General features: G+C 36.8%; 1 protein-coding gene across 10 annotated transcripts in view; it reads left to right on the plus strand.

The window, feature by feature from the left end:
- NLGN1 (neuroligin 1) overlaps window positions 1-24,111 on the plus strand; it is an 847,062-nt gene that overhangs the window by 160,148 nt on the left and 662,803 nt on the right. For 4 of the 10 annotated variants that reach the window (XM_040480782.1, XM_040480784.1, XM_040480786.1 and 1 more), the window contains exons 1-2: window positions 11-192; window positions 20,684-21,496. In XM_040480782.1, the coding sequence (XP_040336716.1) occupies window positions 21,004-21,496 (493 nt within the window). In that variant the 5' untranslated portion in view covers window positions 11-192; window positions 20,684-21,003. Of the gene's footprint in view, window positions 1-10; window positions 193-20,683; window positions 21,497-21,938; window positions 21,999-24,111 lie in introns of those variants that run through there. The other 6 variants (XM_040480777.1, XM_040480781.1, XM_040480783.1 and 3 more) reach the window with 2 other exon arrangements.

Here is a 24,111-nt window from a genome sequence, read left to right on the forward strand (position 1 = left end):
AAAAAAAAAAAAAAAAAAAAAAAAAAAAAAAGAAAGAAAGAAAAGAAAAAAAGCGTCTAGAAGCTGATAAATACTTTGACCAATTCAGCTTAAATTTGACGGCGAAGTGTTGTAGAAACTGTCTCCTTGAATGATTGGAAGGGGACTAGGGAAGGTTGAGGGGGCTCCCTCTGTGGATTTATCTTACTGAGGGTAAGTTTGGGGGTCTTTTGTTGGGAGGGGGCTGTCTGCCTGGGTTTGTGTGCCGCTGCGCGGTAGGTGCTGCGGACGCGGTGCCAGTGAAATGGGGAGAGAAGCGGGTATGCAATAAAGCCACGTCGCGCATCTCGGGGTGGATCGCTAGGGAGCTACCCAGATCGAGCTTAAAAACCTTATTTTGTGGCGTCGGAGGGGAAGCCAAACAACCCCCAAGCTCTCAACTTTGCGTTGAAAACCTCTCAGTTAGGAGATCCCTCTTGGATCCAGGGCTTTCCTCCTAGTGATACTTTAAAGAGAGGTAGCAGTGATGCCTTGGAAAACCTGCTTGTGCAGGAGGAAAACCCAAGTAGAAATCGCTGCTGCCTCAGCCTTGGCTTCGGCGGCTGGCTTGGCTTCTAGGGGAATTTTGCAGGGGGAATTGGCCCTTCTCCTATTATCTTCTTCTCCCTCCTTCCCTCCCTTTTTCCCTTTCCCCTCCCACCTTCCCGTTCTCTCAGCCGAACGCTAAAGGGTTACAGGGTCACTGCATCCTGTAGACACAGAGGTGGGTGACTGGCCTCACATGTTGTCTTGTAATTCACTTGCACGACTTTGCATAATACAGTCCGAGGTAACTTTCTTGGAGTTGGAAGAGTCCGGGAAGGCGTTGCAGCCTTTATGCCGAGGGCCCCGACTGGCGAGTGCGCCAGGCAGCCGGCTGCATTTCTGATGCATCCCTGCCCTGGCTGCTTCGCCACTCGCTGGCTTTTCTTTCCAACTGAGCGGTGCGCGCGCGTTCCCAGACATTTTCTTGCAGCTGAATACATACAAGGATTTCCCCCCCTTTTTATTATCTTAATTTATTTTTTTAGCTCTCAAGAAAAGATCATCATTATTTGCAGAAGGAAAATCAATTAAAATTAATCACTCAAATGAGTGAATATTAATTGACTTCGGAAACTAAAAGTTGCTTTGGAATCCAGTAAAGCATATTATTCTGAACCAATTTTGGAACACACATAGGTTCAGAACAATAACATATAAAGAAGTAATTCATTTAAATATAGATAGATAGGTAGATAGATAGATATAGATATGTTAAACAGGTTAATGAATATCCCCCAGCCCTTTATACCTTCTGACATCTCAGCTCTATAATTTTAGTTGGTTCTTCCTATTTAAGGCCAATTCACTAAATTTTAAACCTTCAGATATCCAAATACATTAGAATAAAATGAAGATAGGTAATTGTTAAAATATAAAATAATTTTTTTGTACAGTTTTATCTTTAAAGAAAAGCACCAAATATTTTTTCAGGGGTTTCTGTTTACAGGTTATGATATGTTGTGGATACCTTTATGGCTTTAGCACTGAAGCCTCTCCATTATGTGTGAACTCATGAAAGGCAACTCTTCACTGTCATCTGAAGCACTCATCATCCCACTACTTATTTCAGGAATCCCAAATACATCAGACATTCTGGTATTAAACGAGGAGTCTTGCCAAACTTTGTTCCTGGTTTTATGTGTGTCTATGTGTTTCTTACATCTAAGTTCTGAAACAAGCACAATGCCATTCCCTTTTTCTTTTTTAAGATGAAATAGCAAAATATAAAACTTTGTCCCCCATGGATTCTATGGTGGTAAAGTTAAATATTTCCTATTTATGCAGATTTTGTGTAAGCTTGCCTAAAGGTGACAAAAATAGCAATATATATATATAGATATAGATATAGATATATGTATATATCGTTTTTATAAGCCCAACTGTTAGTTTTAAGGAGATATCTGAGAGGCTAGATTTGCCTTTCTTTTACGCAGCTCTCAGTCACGTGGTTCATGTGCAGAGTGAGCTAGAAGAATGGATGTTCTGTGTATTGGTACACTAGCCACTGATCGTAGCCACACAGCCCAATAATAGTTAACATATTTTTTCAAAGTTTAAATTAATAAAAAAGACAGCCAGTAAATAGCATAATAAATGATGATAGTAAATAAATAATGAAGGCTAAAGGGTGATGAACTGGAATTTTTCTTTTCAGTCTAGTAGAGAATGTAATGTTGATATAAAGGTAGATGGAGAATATGAAACGTGAGAAATAGGTTCTTTTAGAAGTTTATTTGTGTATTTCACAACCATTGAACTGGTGGTCATGGCACGTACCATGGTGCTGAAGCAGAAGACTCAACCTAAAGTGCCTTTGTCATGGCTGGACAATGTTTTTCTCTGTCAAGAGTAATCAATACCCTCTACTCTCTTGTTTTATTCCCTTTCATCAGTGAAAAAGAAAAAGGGGAAACTTTGGCCTACTCTTTGGTTTCTACAAGCAGTTCCTGCACCAAACTTCAGTACCTTTGCAGGTAGTGGGTCCACTTTGGAAGGTCAACAGCGATGGAAATAAAAATAAAATTGCATACAACAAAATTTTTTAAAACTGTAGCCAATAAATAAGAGCAAGGTATCCAGTTACAGAAATACTCTCTACTAATAGAGTAGATCACTGTAAGAATGATTGAAAAACCCGAGCATTCACTTAGAAAATTAATTACATTTTGCTCTACCTTATCCAAACACATATCTTGGGTTGTGATTGTTAAAAAGAACATGGTGGTTTTGATCAGCTGTTCCAATTTTGCTGAAGAATAACACAAACTGTGGCAGTTTGGGATGAAGGGATGGAAGCCTTCCAAAAAATTGGAAGCACAGAGACTGATATATGTGATAAGAAATAGCACTGGGTTGCCCAAAGCTTATGACTGTGGAAAAACTGATGCTGCATTCACTGGACAGCTTCACCTGTCCCTCAAAAGCCTCCCATGTGTTGTTCTAATTGACCTTACATTCAGTGGGAGTTAAGATATTTACTGCAGCTTCCTTCTGTGATTTTGAGATGATTAAATACAGTTAAATGCTATTCTATATTAATCGATTTTTGAGAAGAAAATTGCTATACACTCTTAATTGAAAGTAAAATGAAAAGGGAAATACTTCTTTAATGATTTGTTGAAATTTAACATATGACATCCAAAGATGCAAATATTCCATCTCTGGCTTTCTCAAGAAATGTAAAAACACAACAAAAGTTTCAGTTCATTTTAAATTTCAATGTTTTAATATCTCAAATTTGCAAAGCCCAGAAAATTTTTAAAAAATAAAATCGCGAATATTCATGATGAATCTAGAGTGTCCTTCTTAATACCTTTTAAAAGGTAACTGAAAATATTTTGAGGTAGCTAACCTGTTAATCTTGTGGGGTAGCTACATTCTCAACTGTTTCTAAGAAGAGTGATTCCTTAACAGTAACAAATTTGTTTTGGCTTTGTTTTTAATGGAATCACATTAACAATATACAATATGTCTATGTTGTTATAAAAGGATATGAATTATTTCTGCCTTTAAATTACACCCCCCCCCCAAAAAAAACCACCTATTTGGTAGTAAACCTACACGAAAGAGAAAGACTGCCAACTCTAAGCTTAACTGAAGTTAGAGAAAACTAGTAAATCACTTCAGGCATTTGAAATTATTAGACATTAAACTTTTGGGGGATTTTATACGAATTCGTTTTATAACAGTCAGTACAATCTCTTCTGTGCCTATTTCCATTGCATGTAAGAGAAATTCTAGTCAATGGCAAAACGCTTTACTGCTGCCATTACTGCAGACTTTATAGATCAGAGACATGTCAGCATGTTAGCTTTAGCAGTAATGCCTCTTTTGTGTGAAACCTTATGGGCCTTGCAGGCAGTCTCTCATCCTGACACTCATAAAACGTTCAAGTCCCCATATTTATTATTTAATTTTCTTCCTATATATAGCAACAGAACACTTCAATATATGAATGTGTAGCCAAAAAATGACAGGCAAGCGTGAATGGGACTAATGAGTTTTAATAATACACATATTAGGGACTGCTAAAGGAAGTTTAATTAAGAAAAACAAGTTGAGCATGAAATTCATTTTGGAACAAAAGCAAGTTAAGTTACTGCTACAGATGTAAAATCAGAAACCACAGTGATAACATCACTGGAAATAAAGGGTCCAGCCTGAGACTAGAGCTACTTAGTACAGTTGACATCTTAGGACCTGCCTTTAAGTTCATGAGCTTGGATTTGATGTATGAAATGGAAGAATATATACTTTTTTCACAGTGATTTCCCTTTTCTCTGGTTTCTGTAGCAATTTAGTTTAGTATTTTAACTATGTAGCCAGCCACACTTTTCAAACATAATACTAGTTCTCTTGAGTTGAGCCACACAGTAACCTTTTCTTTTTCTGTAGTCTTCTTCTCTAATACCACATATGCCTGCAATTAGAGGTACCTGATGAAGCCCATGCCATCCCTTTGGGTGTGCTGTAAGTGGTGCTTCAGTAAGAGAACTGCTTGTTTATCGATTTACCTGCACCTATAATTCTGTTTAATTTTTGGCATAATTTAGAAAATAAGTAGACCTACTTATTTGTTTGCCTCCCTATTTGTTTATTTGGTAATGCCAGTGGGGACAGATAAGGCAGCAGTTGGGGAGCAGATGGAATATTGGGCAAATATCTTCTTAGAATATGGTTTTCTTACATTTTGCCTATATCTAAATAACACAGTTATACTCTGGGAAGAGCGAAGATGTCAGGAAATGATATGAAGGTCTTGTATGTGTTCCTCAACTTCCCTTTTTGAAACACCTAACTGATATACTAATATTCTTTTGTATAGGTCTTTGGTATCACTTAATGTAATAGGAGTTTTATCCTCCCTTAACACACCCAGTGAATGCTGCCTTTTAGGAGAAAAGAGATTAATTGTAACATTTTATTTTATTTTTTATTTTTATTTTTTTAACATTTATTTATTTTTGAGACAGAGAGAGACAGAGCATGAATGGGGGAGGGTCAGAGAGAGAGGGAGACACATAATCCGAAACAGGCTCCAGGCTCTGAGCAGTCAGCACAGAGCCCGATGCGGGGCTTGAACTCACGGACCGCGAGATCATGACCTGAGCTGAAGTCGGACGCTTAACCCACTGAGCCACCCAGGCGCCCCTAATTGTAACATTTTAAAGTGAATTGAAAATTCCTGCTGACTTTAAAAGAAAAGAGTTATGGTGAATACTTTCATACTGTAATATGGAATACTCACTTTGCTTGGAAGTTCAACAAGGTCCCTCATGAAATCAATGAATATTGATTTGATAAAAACTAACTTGGGTTTGTCACTAGTATAAATTTTTCCTATAAGATAACCACTCCTCTTTTTTTTTTTTAATTTTTTTTAACGTTTATTTACTTTTGAGACAGAGAGAGACAGAGCATGAACGGGGGGAGGGTCAGAGAGAGAGGGAGACACAGAATCCGAAGCAGGCTCCAGGCTCTGAGCCGTCAGCACAGAGCCCGATGCGGGGCTTGAACTCACGGACCGTGAGAGCATGACCTGAGCCGAAGTCGGCCGCCCAACCGACTGAGCCACCCAGGTGCCCCCACTCCTCTTTTTTTTAATGTTTATTTATTTTTAAGAGAGAGAGAGTGCATGCGTGAATGTGCAAGCAGAGGAGGGGCAGAAAGAATCCTAAGCAGCATGGAATCAGACTCAGGGCTTGATCTCACAACCGTGAGATCATGAGCTGGGCCCAAATCAAGAGTCAGAACGCTTAACTGACTGAGCCACCCAGGTGCCCTTATAACCATTCCTCTTATGATAGAATTAACCAAGAAAATAATGATTGTAGCATATGACATTGACCAACAGTTGTCACAATATTCCCACACCTAAAAATAGTACTTGAGCCATTTAATAGTTAACCATAACACTACAAGGAATAAAGGTTCACTTCAGTAACCATCATGTTTCAAGTCAGTGCATCTGTCATTTTTAATTTAAATCTATATTACTTAGCTGTCTAAAACTTTACACACAAGTGACAGTGTTATCTATCCTTTTTCTTATGGGTAAAAAAGTCACTAGTTTCATTACCTCTTTAACAATGCCAAGTGTTCTAAATATGTATGGTGCTGTGAAGCTGATACCAAAAGTTCTCATTATTGAGAGCTGTGGTCTTCAGGTAGTAACTTCTGAGGAGTTATTGAATATACAAAGGCAAAATATATTACACACTGAAATAATATAGTAGTAACTGTATAACTTCTATGATGGCAAGGATTTTTGTCTGGTGTTTCAAAGCTGTACCTGGCACATTATTGGTGACCACTAAATATTTGTTAAGTGAATAAGGACACTGGGTTCTAGTCTTGAATGTTGACAACTAAATATGTAACCTCTTGCTTAATACATGGTCTCTTCATTTTTGCCATTTTTTCCTTAACATAAATCAGTTGTTATTTGAATTGACAGATATTTTGATGTTATATGCAAATTCCAAAGGTAGAAAGGAATATATTTAAAAGGACTGAATTTTAATCAAAGAAAAATAATAATTGAAACTTTGTAATGATTTCTTACATAGTTTTTAATTTTGATAAATTATTAAGACTTACAAGTATAATAGGATTATTTCTGGTTGTAATTTACCACAATACATTAGTTATTTTCTGCCATGAAGAAAATGTGGTCTCTCAAGGAACTTCGGAAGGACTAAAAATTAGTCAAACACTTACAAACACTTAGACCATAGACAATAAGATCTAAAATACAGTAAAGTTTGGTGTTTTGGTTATAATCTTAAACACTTTTTTTTCATTTTTTAACACTTCAGAATTCTAACCCCCCCATTCAATTTTATTAAAGTTGGTGAAATCATTTAATTGGTGAAATCATTTAAATGATGGATTCATTTAGCAACTTATGTTCCATGTATATGTTAAATTCTTGCAAATATCTATTCATTGATGTTTTGTTACACAAATGGCCCGTGAATAGAGCATTGTTTTTAATTTTGTTACTATCAGTACTAATAGAACTGTAATATGCAGGGAAAATAAAAGATGTGAATATCTGAAGATGATTGCAAGTGTAATATGCTTTCCCCTTTGGGGTACCGGTTGAGCTCTAAGCCAGGTCAGGAGTGGCAGGAAGCCATTATTGTTGTTTGGTGCCTTACGTGAAAGGAGTTGGTGGTCTTAGTCCAGTTCCTACTAGACAGTTACTCCTTAAACAATAGTCACTATAGTGTTTGCCAATTCCAGCAGAAGCCTGGGACTGAATGGGCACAAAGGTTTAACTACCCCCTCTCTGCTAATCATCCTCCAAGGGGTCAAGATTGACACAACCTGGCACAAGGCCATACTGAGAAACTTAGTACTGCTTCTGCCAAAGTTGTAGCTATTCTCTGGCAACAAGGGATTTTTTAAAGAGGACTTTAATTAAGCAGGGCACCAGGAATGGCAATTCTCCACTCTTCCCAGGCACAGCAGCTCACTAGAAACAAAAATAAGCTTAAACAGTGAATTGAGAATGTTGTAGTGCTCTTAGGTTGTGCTATCTTCTCTATAAAGATACCGGCAGCCGTAATTAAGTTGCATCTGGAAGCAACGACTTGTGACCCAAAAGTGTCCCCTTTCAGACAAAAGCATCAACTTAATATCAAGGGAAGTAATCAGCCCTACCTTGCTGGCTCTCTGAGCTCTTGAGTGATTGATTATTCATTTTCTTTTGGGGGATCACAGGGTCACCAATTGGTTTTAAAAATATGTCCTGCAGTGTTTTACATATACATTAAAAGTGTTACCCATGCTTTTTTTTTTCTTCAGCATCCTCTCTTATGAATTCCTGTCCCTCTCACCTTCTTCACCTTCTTGTTCATTCAGAAGTTGAGATTACTAAGTTAGATATTAAATTTAACAATTAATATTTGGAGATCTTATCTGAAAGTAGATTCAGAGTAAACAGAAAGCAAAGCTTATTATATACAATTAAATGTTAAACAGCCTATTTTAGCCATCTCTCCAAAACAAAACAAACAAGAAACTCTCTAATAGTTAGCTGTTAGTTGTAATGATGGCCATAGTAGAAATATTCAGATATGAATACAGAAGGAAGTGCTGTCATTTTGGTCTCTTTTTCTTTGTGTTGTCAAAAAAGCTATGGCCTTTCAGAATCCCGTTTTTTGCCAAACAGCAGTGGAATTAGCTACTAGTCTACATGGGTCATCCATGCACATTCCTGCATGATGAGGAATTTTTGTTGTACTCTAATTTGTTTCTACCTCTTCTCTGTCTTACCCTCTCTGGCTGTAACTCTAAAGTAATGCCTTCACAGAGGTCAGACATCACTGATGGATAAAATCTGAGGGTAGGGTTAATTGATGGCAAATAATATAATAAATGAATGGGTTTCTCTCAAAGACTATGGCCACCCTAATTATGTCATTATTGTGATTGTAATTCTTCTCATCATACTTGGGATAAGATCTTAAATTCCTAAAATGGCTTAGACTTTCTTGAATTGTCAGCTCCTCTCCAGCCCGATGCCCTACTCTGTTCTCAAATTACACTTACCTCTTTGTTCTTGCAAAGCCCCAGGCTTGACAGCATTTGGGCTTTCTCTTGCCTGTCTGTCCCCTGATTTTCACCTGCCAACTTCTACTCATCCTTCAAAACCCAGTTTATAGATCTCTTCTTCAGGAAGATCATCCATCCCACTCCAGACTGATTAAGTCTTCCCTCAGAGCACCCTGCATTATCCTTCTTGGCAAAGCATTTATGACTAAATAGTTGTCTGTGTGATTGATTTACATAATATTGTAATGTGTAAATGATTTACATTTATGAAAGACATAAAGTGTGTCTTTCCCATGGAATTTTAGTCTCCATGAGAATTAAATTAACACTATGCCTATTTTGCTCATGTGGACTTCACCAATGGCTGACACTAAACAATATAAGAGAATGAAGAGGGAAGCTTTGTTTATAAATCACTGTAATAGAATGTACTACAGATTCAGTTACAAGAAAGGTAACGAGTGCTTTGAGAGTTGAGGGAAAGGAGTATTTTTGTGGCTGGAAGGATCTGGGAAGGAAGTACTGATATTTGAGCCAGGCTTTGGGGGATGCTAGCTGGGGTTCCTTCAGGCAAACACTGCTCAAGTGAGTACTTCCTAGACAGAAAGATGTTGGTGAACGGTTGGACCCAATTCACTGGATCCTGCTCCCGGTGCTGTGCGCTGCCTTCCAGTAGTCTTGTTTTTTTTTGCAAAGATACTTTGTTACCGGTGTAACCTTGGCAACATACTCATGATTTTTTCCCTGCTAATCTTTAAAATATTTTGGTCGTAAAATTTGTTCTTTTATTTTTGTCAGATTTTAGTTTGCCTTTTCTTCTTAATAATTGTTTCTCTCTGATATTTTCTCACATCACTGGAGAGCTTCATTTAGAGTGGAAGTAGCTCAAGGAGAAAGAAAACATAGAACTGCTTACATTTTCTTCAGAAGAGAGGGGGATGGTATATAACTGAAAATTATTGAAGGCTGCCTACCCTTTTCTCTGAAAAAGAGGCTCTGGAAAAAATTGAGAAGGGGGCAGGGCTTATCTTTAGAGTGTATTAATTCTTCAGCCTTTTATTTATTAGAACTCAGTATATTAGAACTATCCCCGTTTATTTATTAGAACTCAGTATATTAATAAAACTGTGGTCTTGTTTTATTGAAAAATGTTTCAGTGGCTTTGTGTTCCTGATTTCCCATTTAATTATCAGTTACAAGGAGATGGTAACTATCTCTACTTCATCGTAATTAGAGACAATTAAATGAGATGATGCTGTTAGCTCACTGGCCCCAGTCTATGCTCAGTTGGAGCAAGCCATTAATCAAGTTATTAATTAATGGTGGTAATGGCAGAATATACTTGTTACTGCATTAGTTCTCAATAGCTCCATGGTAGTATGGCCACAATATGGACCATGGCATCTCTTGAAATCTCAAATTTTGATATTCCCATCTCAGAGTAGACCTTTCATAATCCTTGGTTCTAATTATTTCTTACTTTTTCTCCTTGTACCCTTCATGTACTACTTACCTTTCTACCTAGATATAGTTTATTCAACACTGGAATTACCATTTCTCATAATCTTTGCTTCTTGAAATTCTAACATTCTTGACTTGCTTATTGCCAGTCCTAACTTTTTTCATTACTCTCTAGTCTATATTATGGAATGTTTCTGGAAGAAGTCTCAATATCACAGTGCTTGGAACTGCTCTAAACTATGCCTATTAATTAACCCTGGCAAGCTGATCAAGAGCCTTTTTATTTTCCTCCTATTAGTGTCTGGTGTGTTTCACTTTCTTCAAATGCTCAAACTGAACATATGACTTGATTGAGTTGGTCTCATTGGAGAACAAAGCAAAATGTCATGTATCATAAAAGTTCAGGGCATATTCTGTGGAGTTAGGCAGTCCCAAACTTGTTTCTTGGGTCTGCCTTTTCCTAGCTTTGCCTTAAGAAAGTTACCTAAGTACACAAATCCTCATTTTCCTCATCTCAAATCCCCGTACTTGGCTTATAAATTGGTTGTGAGGACTAAATGACATGAGACATGTAAATGGTTAGGACAAGGCTTGGTGAGTAATTGGTGATTTATAATATTAGTCAATTTGGTGTCATTTTCACATAAATGTGGTATATTAACCTATAGTTTAAACTGACCATAAAAATAAAACTGTTTCTTCTTTCTTTCCCACCATTTCATTCACTAAGGTAATGGTCTCCACATTTTTGTGATCATGCAATCCTGTGTTTATGATAACCAAACCAAAAAAGTATAAATATATACATACATTCCTACACAAATATCTTTGTGTATCAGATTGCAAGGCACACACAAAAATAAACATTAAAAGATGAGAAAGATAAAATTAGTATTTTTAAAATTTTATAAATGTTGACGCCTTCATTCTATCATTCATGAATACACCAAGCCACTGAGATCCTAAGGACACAGTTCAGTTAGTGAAATGGATATAAATCTGCATTCTTTTTTTTTTTAACATTTATTTATTTTTGAGACAGAGAGAGACAGAGCATGAACAGGGGAGGGTCAGAGAGAGAGGGAGACACAGAATCCGAAACAGGCTCCAGGCTCTGTGCGGTCAGCACAGAGCCTGATGTGGGGCTCGAACTCACGGACTGTGAGATCATGACCTGAGCTGAAGTCGCACGCTCAACCGACTGAGCCACCCAGGCGCCCCTAAATCTGCATTCTGAGTTACTTTCTTGATTTTTTGAAAATGTTTGTCTAACTTATTATTGTATATGATTTGATAGCCATAGTTTTGAGTCTTGCAATATAGTTGAAGAGCTTGTATCAGAACTAGAAGTTTCATGTTTGTTTCTTGTTCTTATGATTGTGTTACTAGTATTTCCTTTAACATATATTTCTCTTGCGAGAAAAACTTAATTCAGTAGTTCTTTTCTGTGACGGTTGTTTTGATTACAACATGATGAAAAAAAGTATAAATCTACTTATCTAGTGATGTTAACTCTAATATATCATTGTGTGTTGGAAAGAAACAATAACAGCAAAAATGTCACTGCTGGGAATCCTACCATGTTCTAGACTGTACACCTTCCCAAGAATATCTCAAGTGCTATACACGCCATGCAACCATGTGGAGACACTGGTATTAAACCATGTATTCATATTAGCATAGCTTAATTTCTCTATCTTCAAGCTTTATATAAAAATTATGATACATAGTTCAACGATTACCTTCCTTCTCTCATCTGGTCATCTTGTAGTAGGGTATGAGCACAGTGCTTTGGAGATCCCTGCTCCACAGTACTGCCAGTTTAATTTTCTTCTGAATAAATTTGATAATAGTCTTCCCCTGCAAGGAATATTTAATGACTTTTTATCATCCTGTGAATAAAATCCAAACTCTTTAGCCTTTTATTAAAGGGCTCGCTTGATTTGGCTGTAACCTGCCTTTCCAGTCTCATTCAGTACTGAACCTCATTTACTCTGTGTTCTTGCCAAACTAAACTGTGCCCTCCTCAAACACTGCTGCTTCTTTCCTTTCTGTCATAGGTCAGGTTTCCCAGGGGGGAACAAAAAAGACTCTGAGATGGGGATTTACCTGCAGGAAATTTACTAGGGCACACCGCTGGGAAAAACACATGGGAGGGAGTGAAGGAATCATAGTCAACTCCTCCTTCTGTCCCTTTCCATACAGTAGGGAGCTTTTGGGCCAGGATAGCCCCTCAGAGTTGGTCTGCATTGAGGCAAAAAGGCCAGGCCTTACACTGATGTGGACCAGTCACTGGAATGTGAGCTGTTTCCAGGAAGACTGAGCGCTGCAATGTCCACTACATATTCTTTCCATGTTTCTAGAATGTGCCCCTGCCTGGAATCTCTTCCATGACCATCAATATTTGTTCAGATGTCTTTCCTAATCTATTAACTAGAGGTAGACCTGTCTTTTCCTTTAAAGCCTAACAATTTTGTGCAATTGCATTCATTTGTTTATTCATCCTATTTCTAAGTACTTACTGTGTGAATTAATTACACATTAGTTACTTTAAGTGTTCAGGTACTCAAAGGACTCATGGGATTCAAACAGTTTATACTCCTTGGACAGCTTTGTTACACGCAAACAGTACCAGAGAGCAACAACAGGGGAAGGATATGCATTGAATGGGGTCTGGACATCTCAGATGCAGCCTTCCTTGTTTTCCCACTGCTGGGTCACGCAGGATACTCCTTGTCTCCAAATTTTGAACCACCTCCAGAATGTATGTGAAATATCTTGCTATAGGAATCCTAAAATCTGCTGGTGGTCAGATTCTCTTATAGCGAGCTGACTACAATAAGCACATTCCAGTTACATGGGTGGCGTCGGCTGGCTGAGAACACTGTACTCCACTAAAACCAGTGATTATTAAATGCAATTATTATTAAATTATTAGTAGTAAATCCAATTCTTAAAACCAATGATTATTACTAGTTATTAGTAGTGACAGGCTGGTGACAGGCTGATATATTCTGACCTCAAAATGACTCATAGACCCATAGTTATAAAATATTATTTATCTTTAGTTAATACAGTCAATCATCATTATTCGTGGACCTGTGTTTTCAAATTTGCCTATTCACTAAAATTTATTTGTAACCCCAAAGTCAATACTCACAGGTATGCAGCCATTCACAGAGCAGCAAACACTTTGCGTCTTCCTATAAGCATAGTCTCCAGCTGAGGTTATACAAGGGTATCTTCTCCCTCCTTGTCTCAGCTGTCACACTGAAATGAATGGAGGACAGAAATGATAGACATAGTGCTGTGTGGTGCAAGAAGGTCCAGTGTTGGGGCCAGATGAAGGGGCTTTGAATCTCAGCTCTGGCACCTGTTAGTGGAATGGCCTCAGACAAGTCACTTAACATTTTTGAACCCTGTTTTCTCTTTTGTAAAATAAAGAAAATAGAATCTACTAGGATGAACTGTTTTTAGGGTTGAAGATTATAATTTACAACTATGTGAATGATTTATAAATATTTAATTTGAAATTGAGATTATGATTTATAACTATGTGAGTAATTTATAGCTATTTCCCTAGGAGCATGGATCCATGTTTCTTAACTTGACGTTTGCAGTGACTTTATGGAACATAACTACAGTGAATAACAACAATCAATTGTATAGCATTGAGCAGACTCCACACCACTCTGGTGATAAGCATTCAGTCAGTCCATATGAGCTGAGGTTTTACCCATGCTACATTATATAAAGGATTGTCAACATAGAGTTTATGATGGATATGAAGATACTATTTAAAAACAACAAAATCCCGGGGCGCCTGGGTGGCGCAGTCGGTTAAGCGTCCGATTTCAGCCAGGTCACGATCTCGCGGTCCGTGAGTTTGAGCCCCGCGTCAGGCTCTGGGCTGATGGCTCAGAGCCTGGAGCCTGTTTCCGATTCTGTGTCTCCCTCTCTCTCTGCCCCTCGCCCGTTCATGCTCTGTCTCTCTCTGTCCCAAAAATAAATAAACGTTGAAAAAAAAAAATTAAAAAAAAAAAAAAACAACAAAATCCTTGCCCTTGAATAAGAAATTCAGTAGCGGGAGGAGGGGAGAGTTGGGTTCAACAATAAAACAAATTAAAAACAGAGCAAGGTAGAAAATAAATAGGTCATATTTTTAAAAAAAGACATATAAGACTATGTAAAGTTATCAATCAGAAACTTTTTGCTGGGTTCCATATCCCCATTCATTGTGTATTTGTTGCACACATGTCACATTCCAACCTACATTAGAGTCATTTTTTTTAATGTGACTTATTCCTTTACACTATTATAGCTACTTGGGAGCAAAGATGCAATTGTACTTGTCTTTAAATTCTCATAACATTTAGCACAATAGCTTATATATTACAGATACACAATAAATGTTTATTGAATGAGTGGAAGATTGGATGAATGATTATCTAATGTTTCAAGAAGTTCTCTCTATTCTCTCCAGTATCATCTCTTTGATCTGGGTTACTCAGGAACAAACTAGTTCCACCAGTTATGATGAATTAATGCAAGTGAGATAATATATTTCCATTTATGATGCCTTTTAAAATGTTATTTAAAATGTTATTTATTTTAAAATGTTATAATTCAGTGGAATTACTCATACTTTAACCCAAAGGGAAGAATTTTTTGAGCTAGTGTCTGCACTAACTGCAAAGTCCAATGGAGCTAGTCCTATATGAATTAATAGACTCATCTACTTGCCTGGCCTGCTGAATAAGGCTTGCTGATCTTATTATTTTAACACATTTATTATAAAAGATTTCAAACACATAGAAAAATACAGAGAATTGCATAACAAAGATGTATAGGTGTGTGTGTATGTATCACCTAATGCTATCAAATGTTAGATTTGTAAAACTTATTGTAGTCAATTAATTATGGTCTTTTAAGACCTCACCACAGGTTATCAATCTTAATGCCAATTAATTAATTAATAATGTTAATTATTAACCATTAGACTAATTTCATATGCTTTCCTCCTTACCCAGGGATGACAAATATTCTGTTACTACATATTTATGTAATCTGTGAATAATATATAGCTTTGCTCTGCATATTTTATACTTTATTTGAATAACACTTTACTTTGTCTCATCTGCAATTTGCTTGTTTAAAACTTCTAGGATTTATCTAAGTTGACATATTTAGGTCCAGGTCCTTTATTTCACTGATGTATAGAATTCTAATTTATGCATATATCATAATTCATTTATCAATATCTATTAATGGACATTTAGGCTATTAGGCTACAAGGTTGTAATTTTTTTTGTTACCCATTATTATTTTAGCATAATCTTAGGTAAACACATATGAATAACTGATCACTGCAATAGATGTAAAAAAAAGTTAAAAAGAGTAAAATAGAAGAAATCTAGCAAAATAAAATCGAAATTTCCAATAAGAACAGGGTAATCCATTTAAATTTCTGTTCCTATGAAATTGTCAAAGTATTTACCTAGACTCCGTCTTTCTGGAGGAACATAAAACACTTTTACAATTCAATTTTAAGTGCACTAGGATCAATTTTTTAAAAAGTGTTAATTGTGAAGTGAGAGTGTTATCAGGTGCAGTGATCAAGAGGGCAGCTTTTAAATCAGATTCCAGTGGGCTCCTGGATCTGCTATTGATTAGCTGAGAGACCTCGGTCAGGGTATTTAACCTCTTGAAGTCTCAGTCCCTCTGAGTAAAAAGGGGATAACTGTTGAACTTATGTTATAGGGTTATTGTAAATGAGATGTAAATGCATAAAAGCTAAGGGTTTGGCATATATAAAAGCTAAGAAAGCACGAATAAATAGGAAAAAAAGTCTGCCAAGAAATTTGAGAGTCTTTATATTTAGTAATCTATACACGTATGTGCACACACACACAGACTAATTTACACACATATTTAAAATTTCATTAACTTAAGTAAGCCATATTTTTAGGTTAGACTTGGACAACTGTTATTAATATAACACCAACTTCTAAAAAATCTTTGGGGTCAATACCATAATTCTCCATACAGGTAAGCCCTTGTAAAATGGGACATTTTTGTAACCTCAGTAACAAAATGTTATTAGAATTTGAAAATTTACCCTGGTGTACAGAAATCTAATCCTTCACAACTTGTGTTAAAGTATCACATCAGTGGTAAACAGGACCCCCTTTATTTTTAACACAGTTAAGGGCTTGTGAATACAAAAATGAGTGTTCTTTGTTAATAATGAAATAATTACTTTATAATATTAATAAGGTACCAAGTGTATAAAGAAGAACTTTTGGAAATCACTGTACTTGGAAATAAGGCTGAATAAAAAATGGTGATGGAGATTTTTAACGTGCCACCCAGTTTCTGTATTTTGGGTGTCGATATGGTGCTTTTTATTTGGGATTTTTCTTGTTTCTTGAGATAGGCCTGGATTGCAATGTATTTTCCTCTCAGGACTGTCTTCGCTGCATCCCAAAGCATTTGGATTGTTGTATTTTCATTTTCATTTGTTTCCATGTGTTTTTTAATTTCTTCCCTAATTGTCTGGTTGACCCATTCGTTCTTTAGTAGGATGTTCTTTAACCTCCATGCTTTTGGAGGTTTTCCAGACTTTTTCCCATGGTTGATTTCAAGCTTCATTGCATTGTGATCTGAAAGTGTGCATGGTATGATCTCAATTATTTTATACTTATTAAGGGTTGTTTTGTGACCCATTATGTGATCTTGGAGAATGTTCCATGTGCACTCGAGAAGAAAGTATATTCTTTGCTTTGGGATGCAGAGTTCTAAATATATCTGTCAAGTCCATCTGATCCAATGTATCATTCAGGGCCCTTGTTTCTTTATTGATTCTCTGTCTAGATGATCTATCCATTGTTGTAAGTGGAGTGTTAAAGTCCCCTGCAATTACCACATTCTTATCAATAAGGTTGCTTATGTTTGTGATTAATTGTTTTATATATTTGGGTGCTTCTGAATTCGGTGCATAGACATTTATAATTGTTAGCTCTTCCTGATGGATAGACCCTGTAATTATTATATAATGCCCTTCTTCATCTCTTGTTACAACCTTTAATTTAAAGTCTAGTTTGTCTGATATAAGTATGGCTACTCCAGCTTTCTTTTGACTTCCTATAGCATGATAGATAGTTCTCCATCCCTTCACTTGCAATCTGAAGGTGTCCTCAGGTCTAAAATGGGTCTCTTGTAGACAGCAAATAGATGGGTCTTGTTTTTTTTATCCATTCTGATACCTTGTGTCTTTTGGTTGGAACATTTAGTCCATTTACATTCAGTGTTATTATTGAAAGATATGGGTCTAGAGTCATTATGTTATCTATAGATTTCATGCTTGTAGTGGTGTCTCTGGTCCTTTGTGGTCCTTGCAACATTTCATTCACAGAATCCCCCTTAGGATCTATTGTAGGGCTCATTTAGTGATGATGAATTCCTTCAGTTTTTGTTTGTTTGAGAAAACCTTTATTTCTCCTTCTATTTTGAGTGACAGACTTGCTGGGTAAAGGATTCTTGGCTGCATATTTTTCCTGCTCATCACATTGAAGATTTCCTCCCATTCCTTTCTGGCTTGCCAAGTTTCAGTAGATAGGTCTACTTACTACCCTTATGTATCTACCTTTGTATGTTAAGGCCCATTTATCCCTAGCTGCTTTCAGAATTCTCTCTTTATCCTTGTATTTTGCCAGTTTCACTATGATATATTGTGCAGAAGATCAATTCAAGTTACACCTGAAGGGAGTTCTCTGTGCCTCTTGGATTTCAATGCCTGTTTCCTTCCACAGATCAGGGAAGTTCTCAGCTATGATTTGTTCAAGTACACCTTCAGCCCCTTTCTCTCTCTCTTCTTCTTCTGGTATACCTGTGATATGGATATTGTTCCATTTGATTGCATCACTTAACTTCTTTAATTCTCTTCTCATACTCCTGGATTTTGTTTTCTCTCTCTTTTTCTTAGCTTCCTCTTTTTCCATAATTTTTTAAAACAATTTTTCTTTAATGTTTATTTTTTAGAGGGGGGGGGGTGGGCAGATTGTGAGTAGGGGAGAGGCAGAGAGGGAGGGAGACATGGAATCTGAAGCAGGCTCCAGGCTCTGAGCTGTCAGCACAGAGCCCAATGCCTGAATTGGCTCAAACTCACAAACTGCAAGATCATGACCTGAGCCGAAGTCAAACACTTAACCCACTGAGCCACCCAGATGCTCCCATAATCTTATCTTGTAATTCACCTATTCTCTCCTCTGCCTCTTCAATCCACACTGTGGCAGCCTGCATTTTACTTTGCACGTCATTTATAGCATTTTTAAATTCATCATGACTATTTTTTAGTCCCTTGATCTCTGTAGCAATAGATTCCCTACTGTCCTCTCTATGCTGTTTTCAAGCCCAGCAATTAGTTTTATGACTATTATTCTAAATTCTTGTTCAGTTATATTGCTTAAATCGGTTTTGATCAATTTGTTAGCTGTCGCTACTTCCTGGAATTTCTTTTGAAGAGAATTCTTCCATTTCGTCATTTTGGCTAGCTTTCTGTCCCTTATGTGTCTTAAAAGCTTGTTGTGTGCTCTGCACCTGCGAGCACTGCTCTGTTAAAGGAGGGTCATACACTGTCCAGGGCCTGGCCCTTCAGGAGGTGTTTTTCTGGAGATTGTTACTTGCTCTCTGTTGTTGTGACTTTGGTTATTTTATTACCCTACTCGTAGTGATATTTTGGACCCTCCACCAGGTGTACTTTGATTTGTTCCTTGGAGGAGCCCTGTGTGGCAGGGCAAATTTTCTTTACCAAATATTTCCTTGTCTCATCTTCCTGTGATCTGCCTTCTTACCTTTTGAAGCGCCCACACCCCCTCTCCCTTTCCTTAGCTCAGGATGGCATATAAGGCTCAATTGCTTGCTGTCTTTTTGGAGTCTCATATCTTTGTGGGGCTCCTGGACGTAATTACAATGGCTTTTCTACCATTAACTTGACTGACTGTTGTGTTTCATCTGTTGATACGGTGCTTTTTACCACCAAATGTGACTAGGAAAGACTCAGCCATGCTGTGGCTCACCACGATTCTGCACAAAAATAAACACTGTGTACTCTTAATAGAAATGGGTTCGTGTAGCTAAATCTTCAGTATGTGCTCGAGTTTTGAGACAGGAATGGGATGGGTCTAAGCCTGCCTTTTGTATGTTAATGAGCTTTCACAGCAAAGGTTTATGAATTAACACAGATGGAAGTACTCTTGAAGAAAGACATTTATCTCCTTATTGCCTTCTGTGATGGATTGTTCAGAGCTAAAGGAACACCAGGCCTGAACCAAATCTCCCACTGCCCTATATAGTTTGTACAATCTCCTTTTCGGTAACACAAAGTCAGGGCAGCCTCACTGCCAGACCAGCACTTCTTTGGGAATCTTCTCATAATATGACAGGATAGAACCATTTGTAATACAAATCAACACTATTATTTTCAAAGTAAGCACTTGAAAAGGTTGCTTGAATAAGAAAAGATGAATTTGCGGAGTTGTATGCTATTTTGCAGTTAAAGTAAGATTACGCTGTGAATTGCACTGCACTGAGTGTTACATTTTATCCTGATGTGTTTTAAGTTGAATTGGGTAAACAGTGTTAGATGTTCTGTTAGTGTTAATATGCAAGATGTGGTGATTAAGTATGATTGTTTCACAGAACTACTACACTTTATTTTTTATTGTTCCTTTGATCTCTGATAGGTAGTGAAAACAAAACTTGTAACTTACAATACATTGATGCAGAAATTAATTTTCATGTTGAGAATTTACTGATTTTTAAAATATTATAGCTAGATTGTAAAAAAAAAAAAAAACTAAAAACACTTTAGTCCTCAAAAAGATGCCAGTTTCTGTTTCTTTTTCAAATTTGTCTGAAGCCATTTTATCTTTAAAATTTTTGAAACTTAATTTAAGGTGAGGGACCTATACCCAATGATTTGGTGCAAACTTTTGAGAAACATCAAGGAGGTTGATCTTATAAGGTAGTTGCACTTAAATGATCACAGTTGAACTAGTGTTAGTTTTCTTGCTCTAACATTTACTTTGTTTTTTCTATGTAGCATAATATTGGGGACCACCTTTTTGTTTGTTTGCTTTTAAATATATATAGTCACTCTTATAGTTTGTTTACATTCCACTAATTCCCTACCAATAATTTTCAAAAGGTTTTCTGCTATTTAATTCTAATTTTTAGTGTGTTTGCTGATTACTTCTGTAGTTCCTTGATGTGATTGAAGACCATCAATAAAGGGGAAATTTTACATATAGCCTTTAGTATTTTTTTAAAAAAGTGTACTGTGAAATGCTCCTGAAATCGCATATTTTGAAAAGGCCCGCTTCCACTTAAATGTGTGTAAGTCAGCAGGCAAGTTTTTCAAGAATCTAATAATCAGTTATTTCCCCTTTCACCTCACATCAAACCATAATTTTCCTATGGTAGTATTTAACTTAACTGACTCTAGCAGCTATTTATGTATTTCTGTAGCTTGTAAAACATCTAGTTATTGCTCTATTTCAGCTTGTTCATCCTAATGATTTATTTTCATTTTCTTTAGGATGCAGATCTGCTGCTAACTGGATTTGATTTGTAAGAGGGCAATCTACAGTCAATGGCCACTCTTGTCACATTGCTACTATGGAAAACAGAATGGTCAATAGGATATGGTCTGATAAATAGTGATGATTGAAGATGCTACTTCCATACATGTGAAATCAATGGGAGATACTGGATGCATAAAGAGCTTTCTGAGCTTTTCTTGACAAGCTTGCCTTGAAGAAGTTGGAGGTGTGTTCTACCATTATCCAGTCTTTCTAAAGCGGATACAAATACCTTTGCCTCACTGTAACCAGACAACTACACAACTAATGTGGGACCATGGCACTGCCCAGATGCATGTGGCCAAATTATGTGTGGAGAGCAGTAATGGCATGCTTGGTACACAGGGGATTGGGTGCCTCATTGACTCTCTGTGTGTTGGGATGTTTACTTCAGGCTGCCCATGTGCTTTCACAAAAATTGGATGATGCAGACCCACTGGTCACTACCAACTTCGGCAAGATAAGAGGGATGAAGAAAGAACTCAATAATGAAATTTTGGGGCCTGTTATTCAGTTTCTTGGGGTTCCATATGCAGCCCCACCAACGGGGGAACATCGTTTTCAGCCTCCAGAACCACCATCTCCCTGGTCAGATATCAGGAATGCAACTCAGTTTGCTCCTGTGTGTCCCCAGAATATCATTGATGGCAGATTGCCAGAAGTCATGCTTCCTGTGTGGTTTACTAATAACTTGGATGTGGTTTCGTCATATGTGCAAGACCAGAGTGAAGACTGCCTATATTTAAACATATACGTTCCGACTGAGGATGGTGAGTTTACTGCAGGAAAAACAGGGAGATAAATTTATATTTTCTTTTCTATTCTAAGTTCTAACAATATTGATTCATGTGTACTGGTAGCATGCATGGCTTTTCCTGTTGGCATGTAGACATATTTTACATGCTTGCATGCTGCTCTTTTTGTTTATGTGTGTTAATGTTTCTGTTCTTATTTTTTCCTGTGCCTACTCATTTTCTTTCCTCCACAGCACGTATATTTAGGTAGAAATGGGTTCCTAATTTCCATTTCCTACCGAATGACTTCTGAGAAGATGCATCAACATTTCTCCATTGCATGTGCAGGCTCAACGAATTGGGGATCTTTCGCACTCAGTAAATGCAGGAGCGTATTAAGTTAGATAGTGGTGTTGCATGTTCCGGCGGTCTGTGATGGAGCGCCATGTTATTTTCTAGTCTTCTATTCATTTTTCAGTAAAAAGAATATCCAAGGAATGTGCCAGAAAACCCGGCAAGAAAATATGTAGAAAAGGAGGTATGTATAAAAGTGGAAATAAAAAAATGGGGGAAAAAGCTTACAGAGGAAGAAGATATTCTCCCTAAGGATGATTTGCTGAGCTGAGAAGTAAATGGCTAGGTGATATTTGGAATTTAATGAAGGCATGTCAAGGAATAGAAAGATGATTAAGGAGAGCTGTAGTTGAGTGGATAATATTGACAAAGCTCATTGGTGGTGCCTGATGTTTTGGTGCTAGTAGCATCAATAGGAGTTGAATCTCTGCTTTGAGTTTATGTTCAGAGGACAAGATATGTTTAGGCTATGACATTGCCTGCAAGGAACACAAATGATGCTGCCTTACCAACTGGTCGACTTTATCTCTGAACCCTGTTCTACAGATACAGATTTCTGCTCCTCGTAACACTGGTGAGCTCTGTCACACACCTAGTTTTTTGTTTGTTTATTCTCAGCTACTTCTGAAAGCGCTGTGAACTTTCTCAGATAAGGGTAAATTTGCCGTAACTGTCTGGTAGTCACCATTATTCAGTCATGGTATTTTTTCCCAGATAGTCTATATTTTCAGTTACTCTTCCAGAAAAGAATGAGATTTTACAGATTTTTATACTAAATATTTACAGTCTTAAAATTACTTTAACATTTTTGTATTTATGTTAAACAATTTAACACATAGGGAAGAACATGATTCAGAAGCTACAATTAAATCAACCTTCAAATCATCCTCTAGCCAGATTGAGCACATGTACACACTGACAGCTGCAAGCTTGCATCTGAATGTAGCTTGTCCACACTCCATTTTTATATAACATCCAGTAAATCACTCATAGGAGAGTATGATTTTTTATGGCAGTAAATCATCTAAGTGTTATTTTGACCTTATTCATAACTTTGTAGACTTTCCAATCTTCATACAGAAGTCATATTAACATTCCAGTGCTGTACATTCTGTCTCCCTATGCACTTCTAATCTGGCTGGACCAAGTCAGATTTCATTACAACATCCCGGTGGGGCAGGGAGTGTCTAAACTGTTCTGTTTTACGAGGATTGCATTGTATGGAAGAAGTTTCATATAACAAAATTCTCAACTGCTGACCAGAGTGTTCACATTCAATTGAGTTTTGGTTTGGTTTTTATTTCTTTGGTCATACTAGTAGAATGGGATTTAACCTCTATTTTATTATTGATGCCATGATTTGTGTTAAAAGCACAGTATACTTGAGAAAAGCACAGATACAGACACAGCAAAGGTGTTCTAAATGACCAAAACAAAGTCTCTTATTTTTCCCCAAATGAGAAAAACTGCAGTAATTTACATACCTTCAACTAATGTACAATACTGCAGTGGTTATTATTATGCAGCTTGTCAAGCACGTGTAATTAACTAAGTGACTTTCACCTCCTATCACAAAGATGTTGATTCACAAAGTCATAAATAAAGATGCTATTAAAGAATGCATAAATAGAGCATAATACATGAAAATATGTACAATCAAGAAAATGATAAAATACCAAAAAGGTAAGCTAGTAAGTGAGAAAGTGACCTTTCCTCTCATATAACTTCAGGGGGGAATGAATTCATTAGAAAATTCTTCTTCATCATTCTTTAGATGGTCGGTTCCATTGGCTGTATGAGAGAGTTGGCAAAGAGGTGTGTAAGGCTGTGCTATATACTTTGGCAACTTTGAACTTATTTATAATTAGCCTGAGGACAAAATCTGTAGATACCTGCTTCAGTCTGTGTGGTTTAGAGTCCAAATCTATTGTGCTTTTATGTTAAGCAGTTCAAACAATTATTTTGCTTTGGTATTTAATATATCTTATTATTAATACATAAATTTTGATCATTCATTGGGCGTTTGTATATTACTCCAAAGTCTAAATAACAAAGATTTTAATTGTAGATTTCTATATAGATAGCTTTTCTTAAACTAAATAAAACTAAATTTTAGAGCTTGACTTTAAGCAGAGGAGTAGAATTCTTTTTTCCAAACTTTTAACTTTTTTCCTTCTCTATCATGGAAGGTCTCTTTTGGTCACTTCATGAAATCATAGTATTCTGGTTTAAGAAGATATTAGTCATTTATAATATCTATCTATCTATGCCAATATTTATCTCATATGGACTCTAAG

This window comes from Herpailurus yagouaroundi, unplaced genomic scaffold (assembly GCF_014898765.1).
Source record: "Herpailurus yagouaroundi ecotype Mexico unplaced genomic scaffold, PumYag 159, whole genome shotgun sequence".
Classification (NCBI taxonomy): Eukaryota; Metazoa; Chordata; class Mammalia; order Carnivora; family Felidae; genus Herpailurus; species Herpailurus yagouaroundi.